This window comes from Cygnus olor, chromosome Z (genome assembly GCF_009769625.2).
Source record: "Cygnus olor isolate bCygOlo1 chromosome Z, bCygOlo1.pri.v2, whole genome shotgun sequence".
NCBI classification, from domain to species: Eukaryota; Metazoa; Chordata; class Aves; order Anseriformes; family Anatidae; genus Cygnus; species Cygnus olor.
The window spans coordinates 28,592,853-28,608,655 of NC_049198.1; the positions used below are offsets into that span (position 1 = coordinate 28,592,853).

Genomic DNA, 15,803 nt, shown 5'->3' on the forward strand with positions numbered 1-15,803 from the left:
ATTTTATCCATCAAGTATTCACAAAGTTATGCTCTCTTGAAATACTTGGCTATTCAATGCACTGATACCTCTGCAGATGGTAGTCCCAAGCATTGCTCAAAATTAGACAGTAAAAACACCATGTGACAGTTTACTATTATAAAACAGTATATCTGCTGCTTCTTTTTTATATGGTTTCAAAGACTATCCACATCTCAAAAAAGGCAACCACTCCAATGGAAGAACTTGGTAAGAATGACATCAACACAAGAGATAATTACATGCAACTTGTAACACAGACACCTCTGCTGAAAAATGCTGTTTTCAAGCATTTGAAGCTACAACCAAAGAAACAGAATTTGTACAAGGTGCAAACTGACATGACAAAACAACATACCCTCTGGTATCTTCAGACCAAATCCTTTCGTGACACATGAAAACCAACTTGACTCTTATTTCTCTTTCAGTTGTACTGATGCTACAGGGCTCTACTTCTTCAGTAGCTTTGAAAGCCTAAGTTGATTTGCATTACACTAAATACGTACATAAAAGAAAGAACCAAAGCTGACCACAAGCCCATAGCTGAATTTGAAGAACTGAAATGGACATCCCATCCCTGGAAATGTTCAAGGCCAGGCTGGACGGAGCTTTAAGCTAACTCATCTAGTAGAAGGTGTCCCTGCCCATGGCAGGGGGTTGAAACTTTAAAGTCCCTTCCAATCCAAATCATTCTACGATTCTATGAACTTCAGGGAACCAGCTCTTACAACTTGTAAGCTGAGCAAATTTATCAGGAAGTAACCAAAAGAATCACCATCTTCAGCCTCCCAATAAACACTGAAGCTATTTTTCACTGTCACTTTAGAATTCCAACTGAAAAACAGGTCAGTTTTTATTCAGCTGTTCCCTATGTGATAATGATTTGGTTGTTTTTTAATGCTAATGCAATAAACTCACAACAATTCTGAATGGCACACTCTTCAGACAAAATCAAGGAAACCAAAGGGAAATACTTGTGTTTAAAAAAGGAATTGTGTATTGCTAGCAGAAAAAAAACAAAAAACACAAAACAAACGAACAAAAAAAACCCACAACTATTGTCATCTCAATTAGTCTAGTTTCTGAAAGACAGTCAGATAAAACTTCCTCTTTGAACATTTCCAATCATGCACTTGGGAAAAGTAATAACAAAACAGCCTCCTTTGAGAAACATTTAATAAAGGCCAGCAACCTCTTATTTTTAAAAGGAAACAGTAGATGGCTGGACACTAAGAAAAAAAGGGTTTAACACAATGAAAAGGCCCCCTACACACAACAGAAGTTCAGATTATACTATGCCTCCCACCCATTTCCATTTTTCAAGGTTTTCATATGAAAAAAAAGTAATCTCTATTAGGATAGAATCACAGAACAAGATTTTGCAGTTATATAATAAAATGAGTTCAAAAAAGCTAAATTAAGATGAGAACATCTGTGCCCAATCTCTGCCTGCTGGGATATAAAATAGCAAAGATGTCCTATTTTTGTGCCTGAATTATTGTAGCAACAGTTATAAGGCAGTAACTCAGCACCACTAATGAACACAGTATGGATTACAGCTTGGCTTACAAGCAGTAATGAAACGAGTCTTCCTGTCAGAAAGGCTTTACCTTTTCTATAATTATCCTTTAAATTGCTGTGTATTTGAGCAAAGAAAGACATTTTAAGCGCAGAAACGAACACAGTCCCAAACACACTGTAAACCCAGAGAACAAAAACAGACTAGTACTTGCTTTGTACAAAAAAACCCTATCTTTTGCATTCTGTTCATGTAACAACTCACAACAGCGAAAAAAGATAATAGCAATGATCTTAGAGGGTATGTTAAATTTTCCAAATATCAGTATGTTTAAAGAAATAAACGCAGCAATCTTATTTTAGGTCAGTTAACTGATTACTTCAAAGTCAAAATTTGATCAAGTAAAGCTGAATTTCAAACATACCTTCTTTTCCACTCTCTCGCATTTTTTCATCTTGCTCTATTAGCCATTTCAATACTAAATGACCGGCTGGATGTTCTGCAATGTGAAGCTTTAAGAGGGGAAAATACAAATTATTCAGTGATAACAATACAAAATGTAGTTCCATAGTTATTTCGGCATGTTTTATCTACTCTTCCCTTTGTGGGAAGCCACCACACCACACTCATCCATTTAGTCACTACCTATGCAAATATCAGCAAGTCTGATGCAAACATCTGAACACTTATTTAAAATGACCAGTTTGTTTATTTATTTTACTTTCTGCCCTGTAACATCTGACTTTTAGTAATATAAATTGTATCTGTTGCTCCACATCCACTAACGTTTCATCTATCACCCCTAAGACTTCATGCTTACTTAGCAGAATCTCAAGGTCTTGTTGCCTCTACATGAATATCCAGACTTTTCATGTTCTCATAGATTCCAAAGTTTACTATAGTATGACTTGCAGAAAAGCACAGAAAACAATAGTTCATATAAAATTCTACCAAATGCTTATCTAAAAAAGAAGGGATAGGTGGTTTTAGAAACAATGTCTTGAAGAGATGCATCTGGAACATCTAGGTAGAAGCATGTGTTTCATGGCGTGGCAGAGAAGCAAGAAATCTAGTTAGTTTGTTAGGGATAGATGATACTTTCAATATTCTTCCTCCATCAGTACACTGACTTGCTAACTCTACTTTTATGTGAACTATGTATATTGCATTCTACAGGCACTGCAGTGGAAGGGGCACTGCAAAACTGGGGAAAGCCAAGCCAATTCAGCAAAACTTTAAAAATCTTGAGAACATCTATCTCAAATATAGTCTACACAGCATTTTCTATTTTCTAGTCTACAGAGACTTACCTGCCTGACCTTAACTCAACAGAATCAGGAAAGGCCTCTCATGCACATTTTGAAGAGAAGGTCATACTGCAAAGACACCTGTTATCTAAGATCTTCCCTTTCATGGATATACACATACCTGAAAGCTAAGGGACCCTAACATTTGCAGTGCAAACAGTTCAGTGAACTATAAAAAGTTACTTACTACTTGATTTCATAGTGATAATATTAAAAGAGAGCCTGCGTAACGTGACTGTTAGCTACCTTCCCACCAAATGTTTAAATTAGTTCCGGAAGACTCAAGACCATGAAGTACCTTGCTCGCAAATTCAGATGGAGCACTGGCTCAAGCCTTCATTACTCCAGAACAATAAGCTATAAAAGAAACATGTCAGAAAACAGAACAAAGACCACTTCTAGTGTATGAGTCTATCATGGAAGTTCATTGACCTCTTACGTAAAAGAGAAAAATGAACAGACTTTGTGTTAGTAATGAACCAAACAAATGCACTGCAAGATATCAGCATCTTATCCTCTGTTACATTACCTGCCCATCATGGCCACCTGGAACCAGCTCTTCTGCTGCTAAATTAGCAATTGCATCTAATGTGGGCTGGATTTCACCAACAGCTGTTCTTAAAATGTCAGCAACCAAGACAAAGGTAGCTTTGTCCATCACTACTTCTTGACAATGTTCTTGCAAATATTCTAGCAAAGGTGGGGAAATGGCTTCCAGGAGTTCACGGCGGCGGAGTTCTGTATTCTTCTTGCTAATGAAAGAGACAGCAAATTACTGTAGCAGACTTGCTCCTCATGCACAGCAAGTCAAAAGAAATTCAGAATACACATACTATTTGAGACAGCTATATATTACTGAAAAGTCAAAACAAACCATTATTCTTCCCTCTGTTTCACATACAATTAAATATCGCACACATTTTCAGAACACACAGAATGAGGAAGTACACAGCATTTAAAGCTGTCAGTAAACTTCATAGAGTATTTTGTTAGCAACAGTTACTTGACCTCCATATACTGTCTATTCATTCTGTTACCTCAACTACTGAGAGAGATGCTTTAACAGTTCACTAATCATCTAAAGTTGCTGCTTCTTCAAAAACTGATCAGCTTCAGTGTCATTATCAATATCGGGGACTGAATTCAAATTAACATTTTACACTTCTATTGCTAGATTTTAAGATATACTTTTATGCAACTCAAAATGCATATTAAAATTTTACTGTTATTCTGTATTTGATATAGGAGTTTAAACAAAGAACACATTGTATTTTTTGCCCTTTACAAAAGGGGAAAACTGCTGATCACCAGTACACTGATAATCACCAATCATCACACACAAGCTTCAAACCAAACGTATAAGAGTTAGGACTTCAGATTAATATACCTAACAGTATTTGCACATTATATAAAAGCATTTACATTACTTAGATATATTATAAAGAAAATTTATCATGCGAAAGTTGTATGAACTCTTCTGGACTCTAGGAAAAACTTAAACTTGATATCTCAGTTACCTATAGGCATTTCCATCACCCTGTTGCAGAAGTGTGATGATTTCTGGAACAAAATGTGCAGGGTCTCTAGGACTTAGCAAGTACAACAAAACCTTTTTTCCATGTTTGTTGTTAATAATACTGGGCAAGGAAGCATTTATTTCCTGTAAAAGCAAACAAACAGCAACAGATATAAGTAAGTTTTGAGTTACCAGTAATTATTGATTGTCTTTCAAACACAAAGCTTAGGAAAACTAAATATTGTGAATAGGATTCATACGTGCTTCTAAAATTAAATCCAAAAAACCCCTAATCCAAATGCAAGTTTGCAGAAGTGAAAGAAATGGAAAAAAATATTAAGGTTTGATGCATCTGCTAAACATGTCTTAATGTAATTGATACGAAAAATACTTTGAAAGAACAAGATTTGTTCTTTGTACTTGCTTGTATCAGCAAGAACACCACATATTCTGGTATGTCAGATGGTGTACAGACATAACCTGAGTAGAAGTCATAACCTCAACAGACCAAACATACGAAGCATCATCTATCACATCACCTACAATCAATCACTGAAACCATGCTGATTTTGAAATGGCTGTACATAAGTACATACACACTGTTGACAGTGCTTAGGAAGGAAAACTCCATCTTAAATTGATCACAGAACATCAAAGAATAACAAAAAAGTTTCAATACCTGAATAAAGCTGACTTCTGCCAGAAGCACTACCAGTATTATTTGCAGTTTACTTAAGCATTAGAAGAAAACACCGGGCTTTCTCCAGAGACCAGCAGATGGCTAGGAATAACTATTTTGTGAGCTACAGAGTAGGTACATCACACCCTTGTGCAATGACAGGGCTAAGGAAGAAATGCTTTACTATATAATGGAATTTTCTTGCTAATACAAGTATTTCGTTATATTTGGACAGAAGCACCTACATTAGCCCATAGGTTTGTACTCACATTTTTGTCAGCATCTTGACAAATGCCCTTTCATAGAGTAATAATTTTCTTTTTATGCAAGTAACACTGGAGAACCCTGAATACCATCCAGATATTCATGACTATTGCAACAATCAATTCCCTCTTGAAGTGTATCTACAAATGTCACAATTTTTAAAAACAAAGGAAAAGTAATCCTGGACTTTGAAATCAACCTATGGCACAGCCATCTAGCATAAATAGAAATGCTTTTATTTTCTGTTAAGTCCTTCAAAATTCTATTTCCCCCTCTGATTCTGTGATTCTGAAGAACTACCGAACTTCCTCACCAGAACTGTGAGAAAGTACCAGGAGAAACTCTAAATGGCAATGGGTATTGTTACATTGGTAACATTACCCTAGCACTGCTTACTCAGAATTCTTACAACCTTCCCTCTGAAATCTGCCTGAATCCTAACATGTGCCAAACACACATTTTACAATTCCAATCATATATGAAGGTTTAAGACAACATACTTATTCTCTGGTCTAGGATTAAGACTCTGCGTAGCTGAGAGATAAGGAAAGACTTTCCTCTGAGGCTTTTAAGAGCTTACGACTCCCTCTTACATGGGAATTCCCTACCATTCTGCCAATCCACACAAGCAATCTGTTTTACAGTACAACAACAACAGAAAAAAAAAAAAAAAAAGAAAGACTTGGCAAACACTGCTTTCTCTCTTCCCCAAATCTTCATTATTTTCTTTCCTTCAATTAAGCTGTTAGTATGGACAGAATGATTAACATGTATAAAGTATATCAGAAGTCTAACTTTAAGAAAATTAAGTTTTTGATTATTCCGCAGAGTGTGCTTCAAGACCTGATTTCTTGATGCTTCCACCTCATCCTCAAGTTACTAGTTTTCTTTCCTCATCTGAACAGCTGGTTTTGATCTTACTTGATACATTTTTCCTTTTCCTTGACACCTTTTTCATGTTTTTGGCCTCCTATAAACCCAGACAGGCTAATTCTGTATATGCGAAGGCCACTCCTTGTCATTCTCCTTTACTCCTCTGTCCAGATTGATGCAGTCACATGACCAAACAGTAAACACTCCATTACCCAGGATAATATAAGGAGGTCTCAGATGGCAGAAAACCACAGATGATGCTGTAATTAAATGGCACTTTGAGAGCTGAAGTCAAACACAGTATCTTAACTAATAAGTGCCCAGCAAGCTGAGTGCTTGTAACATAGCACAGTAAGGCATCAGCATTCTTGTACAAAGATGCCCTGATCTTTCAGGGCTTATTTGTTTGGAACTTGCCCAAAGGTGTTACATTGTTGAATAGACTCTGGAAACAAAGCCAGCTGTGATCACAGTTAATATACCTAAGGAACACAAACCATTTCCACACTGAAACGCTTTCAATCTTTCTACACACATTGGAGAGGAACAGACTTCATGATGAATTTCCATGTTAGGATACACAAACCCAATTCCCGCTATACAACATTCCAAGCAAAAGCAAAAGCACGGCAAGCCTCCTCATGACCGGTTTCTCATACTCCTTCTCCACATATAGAGCATTCACCTTATCTACACCTCCTTGCCACTGCCTCCCAACCTCTGTGATCCCATGTATATCAGTAATGTGAAAAAAGCTATCACATGAGTATGACTATAAGCACATTGCAACCTATATATATCAACATTAATTATTTTACCTGCATGAAAATTGTGTGCTATAAATTCTCTTTTCTCAGTGTGAAAAGACAACTTTATGGTCATTTACAGTTAAAGCAACTTAAAAGCAATAACTTTTGCATGTAAACATGGTCTAAGTAGAAATACCTTACTACCATTAAATCATTTTTTTGAAAGAAAGTGGAGAAATGGGGCATTCCAAAAGGAAGCAGATGCAGACTAGATCATACTACCATTACTGTTCATCATACGACTTCATGCACGTGCTGCAAAATAGCTAGAGTGCTCTTGTGTTTCAGATGCCTATCTATATCCATTTTGAAGGTCTGATAAAAATATTACACGGATTTTATCCAGAATGCCAATTTTCATTTAATTATCAACACATTATGTCAAGTATCAAATTCTGAGAGTTAATGTGAGTCTACATATTCAGCATCCAGACAAAAGTCTCCACCTAATTGTTCTTGTTCAAACTAATGTTTTATGATCGTAAAATCATAGAATACTCTGAGTTGGAAGGGACATTAAAGAACATCTGCTTCCAATCCCCCTGCCATTGGCAGGGGCATCTTCCACTAGACCAGGCTGCTCAAAGCCCCATCCAACCTGGCCTTGAACACTTCCAGGGATGTGGCAACCATAGCTCCTCTCCGCAACAGGTTGCAATGCCTCACAACAGTATAGTCAGACATGTTGCCATGTTCCTCTAAGATAACAACAGCTCATCTTGAAATCTTACTTTCCAAGATACTACTTGAAAATGAGCTAAGTATGTTAAATAACCTTTTTTACAACAAAAAGCTTACATTACAATGACACTCTAGCCATGGATATCATTGACTTTATGTTTGCCCATAAAATGTATAAGGAAACTTCCTCATTCCAAAGTTTTACATCACTTCAATCCCCACAATACTAGCAGAGCTCAAACTTTTATGACAAAGACATTTTCCATTAAAGAGATTGAAGTCATTCACTAGCTAGAATGAACATATACAAAAAGGGTAATTTTCAGCAAGCAGCGAATCCAGCTTAAATTCAAATTCAATAAATTGAAGTGCTGAGTCGTCTATGACAAGAAAAAATGACACAAATATATGGAAATATAAAAATTGGAAAGGAATTAAATGATTTGTAACAAGTGGATGGATTCCTACTTTGATCCTCCAGTACAATGACAAATACGAAGACACTAATTAGTACAGTACTTCAGGAAAAACTACTTACAGATATAATTAACTGTTTCACAAGTTTAGTGTCATCGATGCAATCAAATGCTGCCAGCAAGACCAAATGAGAAAATTCACCCTGCAAAGACGAGACATGAGAAATCTTCAAGAACATGTAGCCGAGTTCTACGAACACAGTAGCTCATTTAGAATCAACATTTATGACAGTTTGTCTCAAACATGGCACAACATGAGTCTACAAGCAAATTCTGTCCACTGTCACAGAATGTCACAGAAAACCTCACATTTAGGCTCTTTGAAAGCAAGAGCTTGTTTGTTTGTTTGTTTGTTTAACAGAAGCCTCTTAAAAAAGATTTCATCAGGCATTGTAACTTGATACATTGCTTTATCATACGGAAGCTGTTAACCTCATCCAATTGTATAATAATAATCATTTGAAATCACAGGATTTGCCTTGCTGGAACACATAATCATAGAATGGCTTGGGTTGGAAGGGACCTTAAAGACCATCTAGTTCCAAACCCCCTGCTGTGGGCAGGGACGCCATTCACTAGATCAGGTTGCCCAGGGCCTTGTCCAACCTGGTCTTGAACACCACCAGGGATGGGACATCCACAGCTTCTCTGGGCAACCTGCTCCAGTGCCTCACCACCCTGTGAGTGAAGAATAGCTGCTCTGTTGGTGTTGCAGTCTCCAATCATACTTCTCACTAAAAAAATAATTAAATACAGACTTCTTCCGTTGTACGTCAATTCAATATTAATTCATTTTAGAGCCCCCTGACTTAAAAATGTATTAAGCATGTTCTAAAACTAATATGCTTAAACAACTTTTCCAATGACATCCCTAGCGTATCTTAATTTTTGTTGTTTTTCTGCATACAGATTTTATTTCTAATAAATTAACGAAGGGGTAGTATGAAAACAAAATATAAAGATGGACTTGAAAATATCTGCTCTTCCTGTCTTAAACAGACTCTCCTATAAACTAACTCTCCTATACTTTAATTGAAGAAAAAAATGTAGAAAAAAGATTTATAATTAACTCAGCTATTTTAGAGAATACTAGATGTAGTGCCTGCAACGAAGCTTCTTAGTGTCTCCAAATAACCAAGTTGAACACATTCCATACTATCTAGCACAGCATTGCTATTGCAAACCTCATTTTATTAAGACCTTACAGTTGTTTCTACTACCAAAGCACATTAAAATCAGCCTCTAAGCATTAAATCAGGTATTTAAGAAATTTTTATTTATGAAATAAATGACTAATGAACACTCACCGTTGCTATTTTTTCAATATATGTCTTCATAGTTTTCACAATGACTTTTCTGTCCTATCCAAAAAGAAAAACTTGAGTGAGCCTATAACGTCAGTGATTCTGAACAACTGAATTGTTATTAACACCTTCAAAAAGATAACCTACAACTTGCTTCCTAAAGCACAGAATAGTTACCGATGTCCAACATTTGTAATATTAATCAACACCTAAACAGCAGTATAAATGGCTAAATCTGAATAGTGAAAGAGTCAGTCTCAGGATTGTTCTGTGAGATGTCCACATGTTCACTCTAGGAATGCGAGAACATAAAAAAGGGGCAACTTCAAAAAAAAAAAAATATTCACCTATATCCTGTCCATTACTTAGGAAAGAAGAACGAACTTGGCACTCATTGTTTGGAAAGAAACCCATTCAACATGACCTGAATCTTTAAAGAAGTAAGGACTCTAACCTGTCACAAAACACCTTTGCTAGTATGGTATTTTTTTGCAGAAAGTTTCCCCAGGTTTGTTCTTCTAGATATTACAATAATTACTCAGTCTTCTTTAGACACATTACTAATCTCCAGTCCCTAGCAACCTTTTTTTATTTGCTTTACTGTTTTTAACAATCAAACTGTTTTTATAAGTCTCTATTTTTTTGAAATAAGGTGTGTTTTTCTTTTTCTGTTTATGCAAAGAGATAGGTCACATTATGGTATTTCCAAAAGCTGATACCCTATACCTACAGACCTTCAACCTACATGAGCAGTCATAGTCACATAGTCTCAGACCAGACTATTTTCAAGCAGAGCTGGATAGAAAGGAACCAAACAGTACCTTGGGAGTACCATGCCATAAACAGTGCATTGCTACTCGGGCTCCATCATGAGTGTGTGCCAGGTATATGACAGCCTCTCTTATAGCTTCTATCATTTCCTGATGAAGAAAAGGTGATAAGTAAAAAGGTGAAAGAAACTACAAGGAATTTTTGCTCATGACACTACAGAGAACATCAATGGTCCTATAGAATCGCTCTCAGTGGCTTGACCTACAAGAACGGGCCTCAAAAAGAATCCCAAAGGCTGTAAATGACACAATCTTCCCTCTTACAAAACTGTACATCATGTGAAATCCAAAGCATACCAAAGCCTGTCACTTGTCCTATTAGAAAAAATACAAGAAAAAGATCTTTGAGGGGATATGATTTACTTATACATACAGGGCATCACCTAGAGAGCATGAAGAACTAAAAGGTCATCTACATATCAAAAGATGTAAATAAGATACGACAAGATTGAGCCAAAATTTGGTTTTCATATTGTGAGAAACTAAGTTGTGTTTTTGCAGTAGAGAACTGATTTGCTGTATTCAAAGGTAGTTGTATAGTCATAACAAGGAGAAATGCTAAGTAGATAAGTGGACAGTAGAACGCCTCACTGTTCCAAAATAAGATAGAAGCTTGAGAAAAACAGGATGAGCAGTGTGAGAACAGTAAAACAAAGATCACAAGTTCTCAAAACATAAAAAAGGAAAAAAAGGGAAAAAGGAGAAATTAAAGGGTTGAAGAAAAAAGAAAGTACATATATCGTATAGAGGAGCATCGAGTAGCTTGTGAACCTGTAGTACACAGCCAGTGAGGAGACAGGGGAGGTGATCAGGTGTCGGGTAATAGGGAATAAAAGGTTATGACTTGTTTACTAAAATGTGCTCCTAACTGGCAGGACGACCACTATTGCAATCATGAATAAAATAGCTTCACAGAAGATCCTGTCTGAAGAAAATTATTTGAGATTTTTCTCACAATATCAAAGCCATCTGAAAATAACATCAGGCAAAAAAAAAAAAAAAAAGACAACAACCTAGGTTACTAAATACTATTGCTGTTATTGTCCAATAGATACCTTGACATGGAGTTTCCATTTTTCTCCCTTTCTAGTCCTAGCTGCTTCTGGCTCTCTAGAAACTGCTCAATTATGACATTATTGGCATCACTGGCTATGTGCACAGGAAGGGACAGGTCTACAAAAGATGTTTCCAAATGGTTGCATGTGCACAAAGATGAAAAAAAAATCTAGCCACCTATCCTTTTCATAAAAAGAATATTCAAATGTTACCATATCTGTACAAAAAGACAGGCAAGGGAAAAGAGCTGCGCCCTTACTCTTCTTGAGTAGAATTATTACAGGAAACCATGCTCAGGAACCTTGAATTAGGTAAGATCTGTATGTAGAACAGGTCACAAATAATCCACCTCACTGCTCTTAGTTTTGACTTTCTTAACTGTAACAGAAAAAGAGCTCAGTCTAGCAGAAAATAGGTGAGACACACAGCAAGTCCAGAAGACTCCACTTGGCCTAGAGTCAGATGGCCCTGAGCTGCAGAATCAAAATGAGGACATTGGACAGGGTTTGGAGACAGGTGACACCAGGCAGGATACTAGCTCATAGAGATGTCACTTTACTTGGATAAATTTAAGCCTAGTTTTTGCAAGAGTGGCTGGGGTAAGCTTAAAACTGCAGTTTAATACAGACTTAGCAATACAAGCCACATGCTTGGCTTGTGGGCAGAAGACTGTTTCATCTGCTGACAGAAAGGACAGATTAGATTATACTTTGATCAAAAGTATTTTGTAAAACGGCTAGTAGAGGTTAATAAACTTTGAAAGCTGAATTACTACAACTAAAGCTGGAGACAAAGCTTCTTATTTTCCAGCTACTGAAAAGGAACATTTAGCACAGCCAGAGAAAACATTAGTTTTCCATCACATTAAGTCTTTGAATTATACTTTAATTATTTTAAAGTCAAACATCACCAACACTATTGCTTTAGTATAAAAGATCACTGTAAGTCTCCATAAAACAGCACTCCCCAGACATTTATCTGGATGACCAGATAAGAAAAATTGCAATTTCCGCTGTATTTCTTTGTAGCTACAACGCTTTCATAACAACATTTAAAACATTTCATTGAAAGGTAAGAGAAAACAAAAACAACCAAAGAATACTTACAGATCTTTGTTTTGGAAGAGCATAAGTGAAAAAGTCCAAAAATACTTTATGTACCAGTGAGTGTTTTATCACAGCCTCTCTGTATTTGGGAAGAGGAAAAATGAGAAAAAGTCCCCCATTAGCAATGGTTGTAACATAAGCTAACACTGCCTCGTCTGTATTTCCAAAAAAAATAAAAAAGAGTCATTCAGTATGGCATGCAGAAAATATACAGTCACCCCGAATAAGACGTTTAGCAGTTGCATTACATAGAAAATTCTACCAAAAGTAAAATTCTAAAACTTCGTAAGATATTTTTGCCTAAGACCACTCAAGATTCTTGTCCAATAGCATATTAAGAAGGCATAACACACTGTCCAGAGTCCTATCGGGCTGTGGCAGCAGGTAGGGCATTTTACTGTATAGAAATGGAGCTCACAATGATTTAAGATATTCGTTATGGTAATTTTGACAAAATCATTGTTACTTGTCACCCCATGTACTAATGTTACAGGTGAAAAGAACAGCAGTATTACTGCTATTCTTCCACATAAGCAGATAATGTAAGTAACAAAGAAACAAACAGGTACATGCTAGATTGACACCTTGAGTTAGGTTTTGTCCTTACTTTTGTGCCATTGGTGTAAGAATCTGCTTCATTTCATCCAAGATAGCTTCTCTCTTTTCAGGCTGAGCTTCTAATACCTTATCCAGCGTTGGAACAACTGGTGTCTGAAATGAATGTCCATTCAGAGGTTTAATCATTCCCAGTAGGTATCAGAGTTCATACAAAATTATGTTCTTCAGTCCCTTGTCAAACAGTAATTCATGAACAATATCACAAACAAAATGAACTTTCTGCAAAACTATCAGCTTTTAGAACTAAAATTCTAAATAAAAAGTGTTACCTACTTTGAATATGTCAGAAGCTATATACTTAAGTTCTCTCAAACTTCATTAGCACTAGTCATTAGTCATTAGCAAACAAAAGCTACTTCTATGGACTGAACTGTTTTCTGGCAATTGCATTCAGCTCTTCATGAGACTGTCAGGTACAAAGTAAAATATATGAAATCAGCAGTGTGTTTAAGGGAGTCTTGCAGGACAGCAAGATGCATACATGTCTGTGGTCAACACAATAACACATCAATGAATTAAGAAGTTAACAGAGAAATGAAATTCCAGTCCAAGAACAGCATGTAGATGACTATATACTTTGAATACAGAACTAACTTCTGGTAGAATCGCAGAATATCCTGAGACGGAAGGGACCCACAAGGATCATTACGTCCAACTCCTGGACTCCCAAAGGACCACCCCAAAAAAATCAGACCATGTGTCTGGGAGTGTTGTCAAAACGCGTCTTGAACTCCAGCAGGCTCAGTGCCGTGACCACTGCCCTGGGGAGCCTGTCCCAGTGCCTGATCACCCTCTGGGTAAAGAACCTTTACTTCACATCCAGCCTGAACCTCTCATGTCACAGCTTCAAGCTATTTTCTCGAGTCCTATCACTCGTCACCAGATCAAACTAGACAGATAATTAGAAGAAAACTGTTTTCCTTTTTTTCCTATTTGTTATATATTTTCTATATGCTGCTGGAATGGGAGTGGAGAAGTTGGAGACAGGAAGGGGAAAATGGGATCACAATTCAAAACTCCACAGAATTCTTTGTCTTTTAAGGATTACATCATAATTTCATATAAATCCACCTATTTTTGAGTCTAAGGTTTATACCACAAAGTATGATTATTTGAGGCACTCAAGACAAATGCTAGAACGGTAGAATCTTAGACTGCACGCTTGATTTCAAAGACTGTATATTCCCAGAAAAATTACAGTCCATAAACACAGAAAATATGTTTTTTGCATTATAGTGTTGCAAAATGCTTTAATAAAACTTAAGATAACCTGTAAAGAAAAAAAATAGCTTTCCAGTTCAGAAATGAGCCATTAAATTCCTCTAAAATTTTACCAGATTTTTTTTTATGTGAGGTACAAAAGTCACTCTACTGTAGTTAATAATAGGGTAAAACAGTTTTGTACTTTGTAGCAAATAGAATTGTTTGTGCCTCCAGTAACAGGAAACCAAATCAGCAAGGAAAATGAACTAGAGGTCAAAACGAAGCAGGCCACACTTAAAAATCTTTCTGCTGTTTGCTGGGCATCTGCATCTAAATAGTTTCACGAGTTTGGACTCAAGTCCAATAGTCTCTGTGGAAAAAGAAAACTAAACCAAAAATTAAGCTTAAACAGCATGCTGTACATATATACAAGCACATTTTCCCCACACTCAGTTCTCATGGGACATAAGGCAGTTCTGATACAAAAGCCATTTACAGCATTATAGGGGAATTAATACTAAATCTTATCTCAGCAAGGATGACTACATCAAGCTAGACACTATGATAACTCCAACTACAGAATACTAGACTGTCTTTGATGAGCAGAACAAGCTCATACATGAACGTATGTACATGTGTACATTTCACATAGCTCAAACTGAAACACTCAACCTATAATGGAAACGCACAACTTGCATAGCATTTACTTATGCTAAAGTAGAATGCATTTAGACAGCTCACAGAAGGGAAATTTATCACAAGTAGTAGGTAAGATAGGTAGGGTATCAATAACACAACATATTAGATACCACAACACCTTAGGCTAGAAAGTATTGAAGTCACCTTGTAAACCTGGAAAGTATTCCCATATAGTTCTTCTGTCAGCATATTTCTCTGCTCCAGAATGGCTTTGTCATTATATGCATATTCCACTACAGCAGATGCTTCAGCATGACGGAGCATTTTTTTCACATGACCTTTAAAACTTTTTATTATTTCTGCAATTTGTGGTTTTGTCCTGTTTCACAGGGAAAGATTGATACCAAGAGTTAAAACATTAGGGAAGAGGTGATCTAGCATTAGTTTTATTTCTGGAAGCTTATCTAAGTGGTAAGTATTAGCATAGAAACCAGAACGTGCATACATCTGGATCAACATTATAGCTTTTACAAAAATACGGTGCAAAAACCCAAGAATCTGCAGAAATTATGAAGGACGATTAAGTGTGCTTTCTGACACAACAAAAAGAAACAGTGGATAAATGCTGCAGAAGGATGACTCCCTGAAACACTAAGTTTCAGTGAGAACAGAACATCTTTACAAGCCAGTTGTTACATGCTCAAAGTTGATTTTTGCCTTACATATATCTCAGCTTTTTTGTCACTTTTTCCTCAATGATGTGTACAGCTTTAGCTTTACTGCTTGCAAAAGAAAAACAACTACCAGCATTCACAGAATGGTTGAGGTTGGAAGGGACCTCTGAAGATCATCCAGTCCAACCCCCTATGCGGAGCAGAATCACCTAGAGCAAGATGGCATCCAGG

At 36.6% G+C, this 15,803-nt stretch overlaps 1 protein-coding gene across 2 annotated transcripts in view; it reads right to left on the reverse strand.

Annotated features, from left to right (window-relative positions):
- PUM3 (pumilio RNA binding family member 3) overlaps positions 1-15,803 on the reverse strand; it is a 28,651-nt gene that overhangs the window by 5,182 nt on the left and 7,666 nt on the right. For both annotated transcript variants that reach the window (XM_040541462.1, XM_040541461.1), the window contains exons 8-16: positions 15,103-15,277; positions 13,046-13,149; positions 12,439-12,517; positions 10,268-10,366; positions 9,450-9,503; positions 8,205-8,285; positions 4,362-4,504; positions 3,374-3,596; positions 1,962-2,049 (exon numbers count right to left, since the gene is read on the reverse strand). In XM_040541462.1, coding sequence (XP_040397396.1) covers positions 1,962-2,049; positions 3,374-3,596; positions 4,362-4,504; positions 8,205-8,285; positions 9,450-9,503; positions 10,268-10,366; positions 12,439-12,517; positions 13,046-13,149; positions 15,103-15,277 — 1,046 coding nt within the window. The remainder of the gene's footprint in view (positions 1-1,961; positions 2,050-3,373; positions 3,597-4,361; positions 4,505-8,204; positions 8,286-9,449; positions 9,504-10,267; positions 10,367-12,438; positions 12,518-13,045; positions 13,150-15,102; positions 15,278-15,803) is intronic.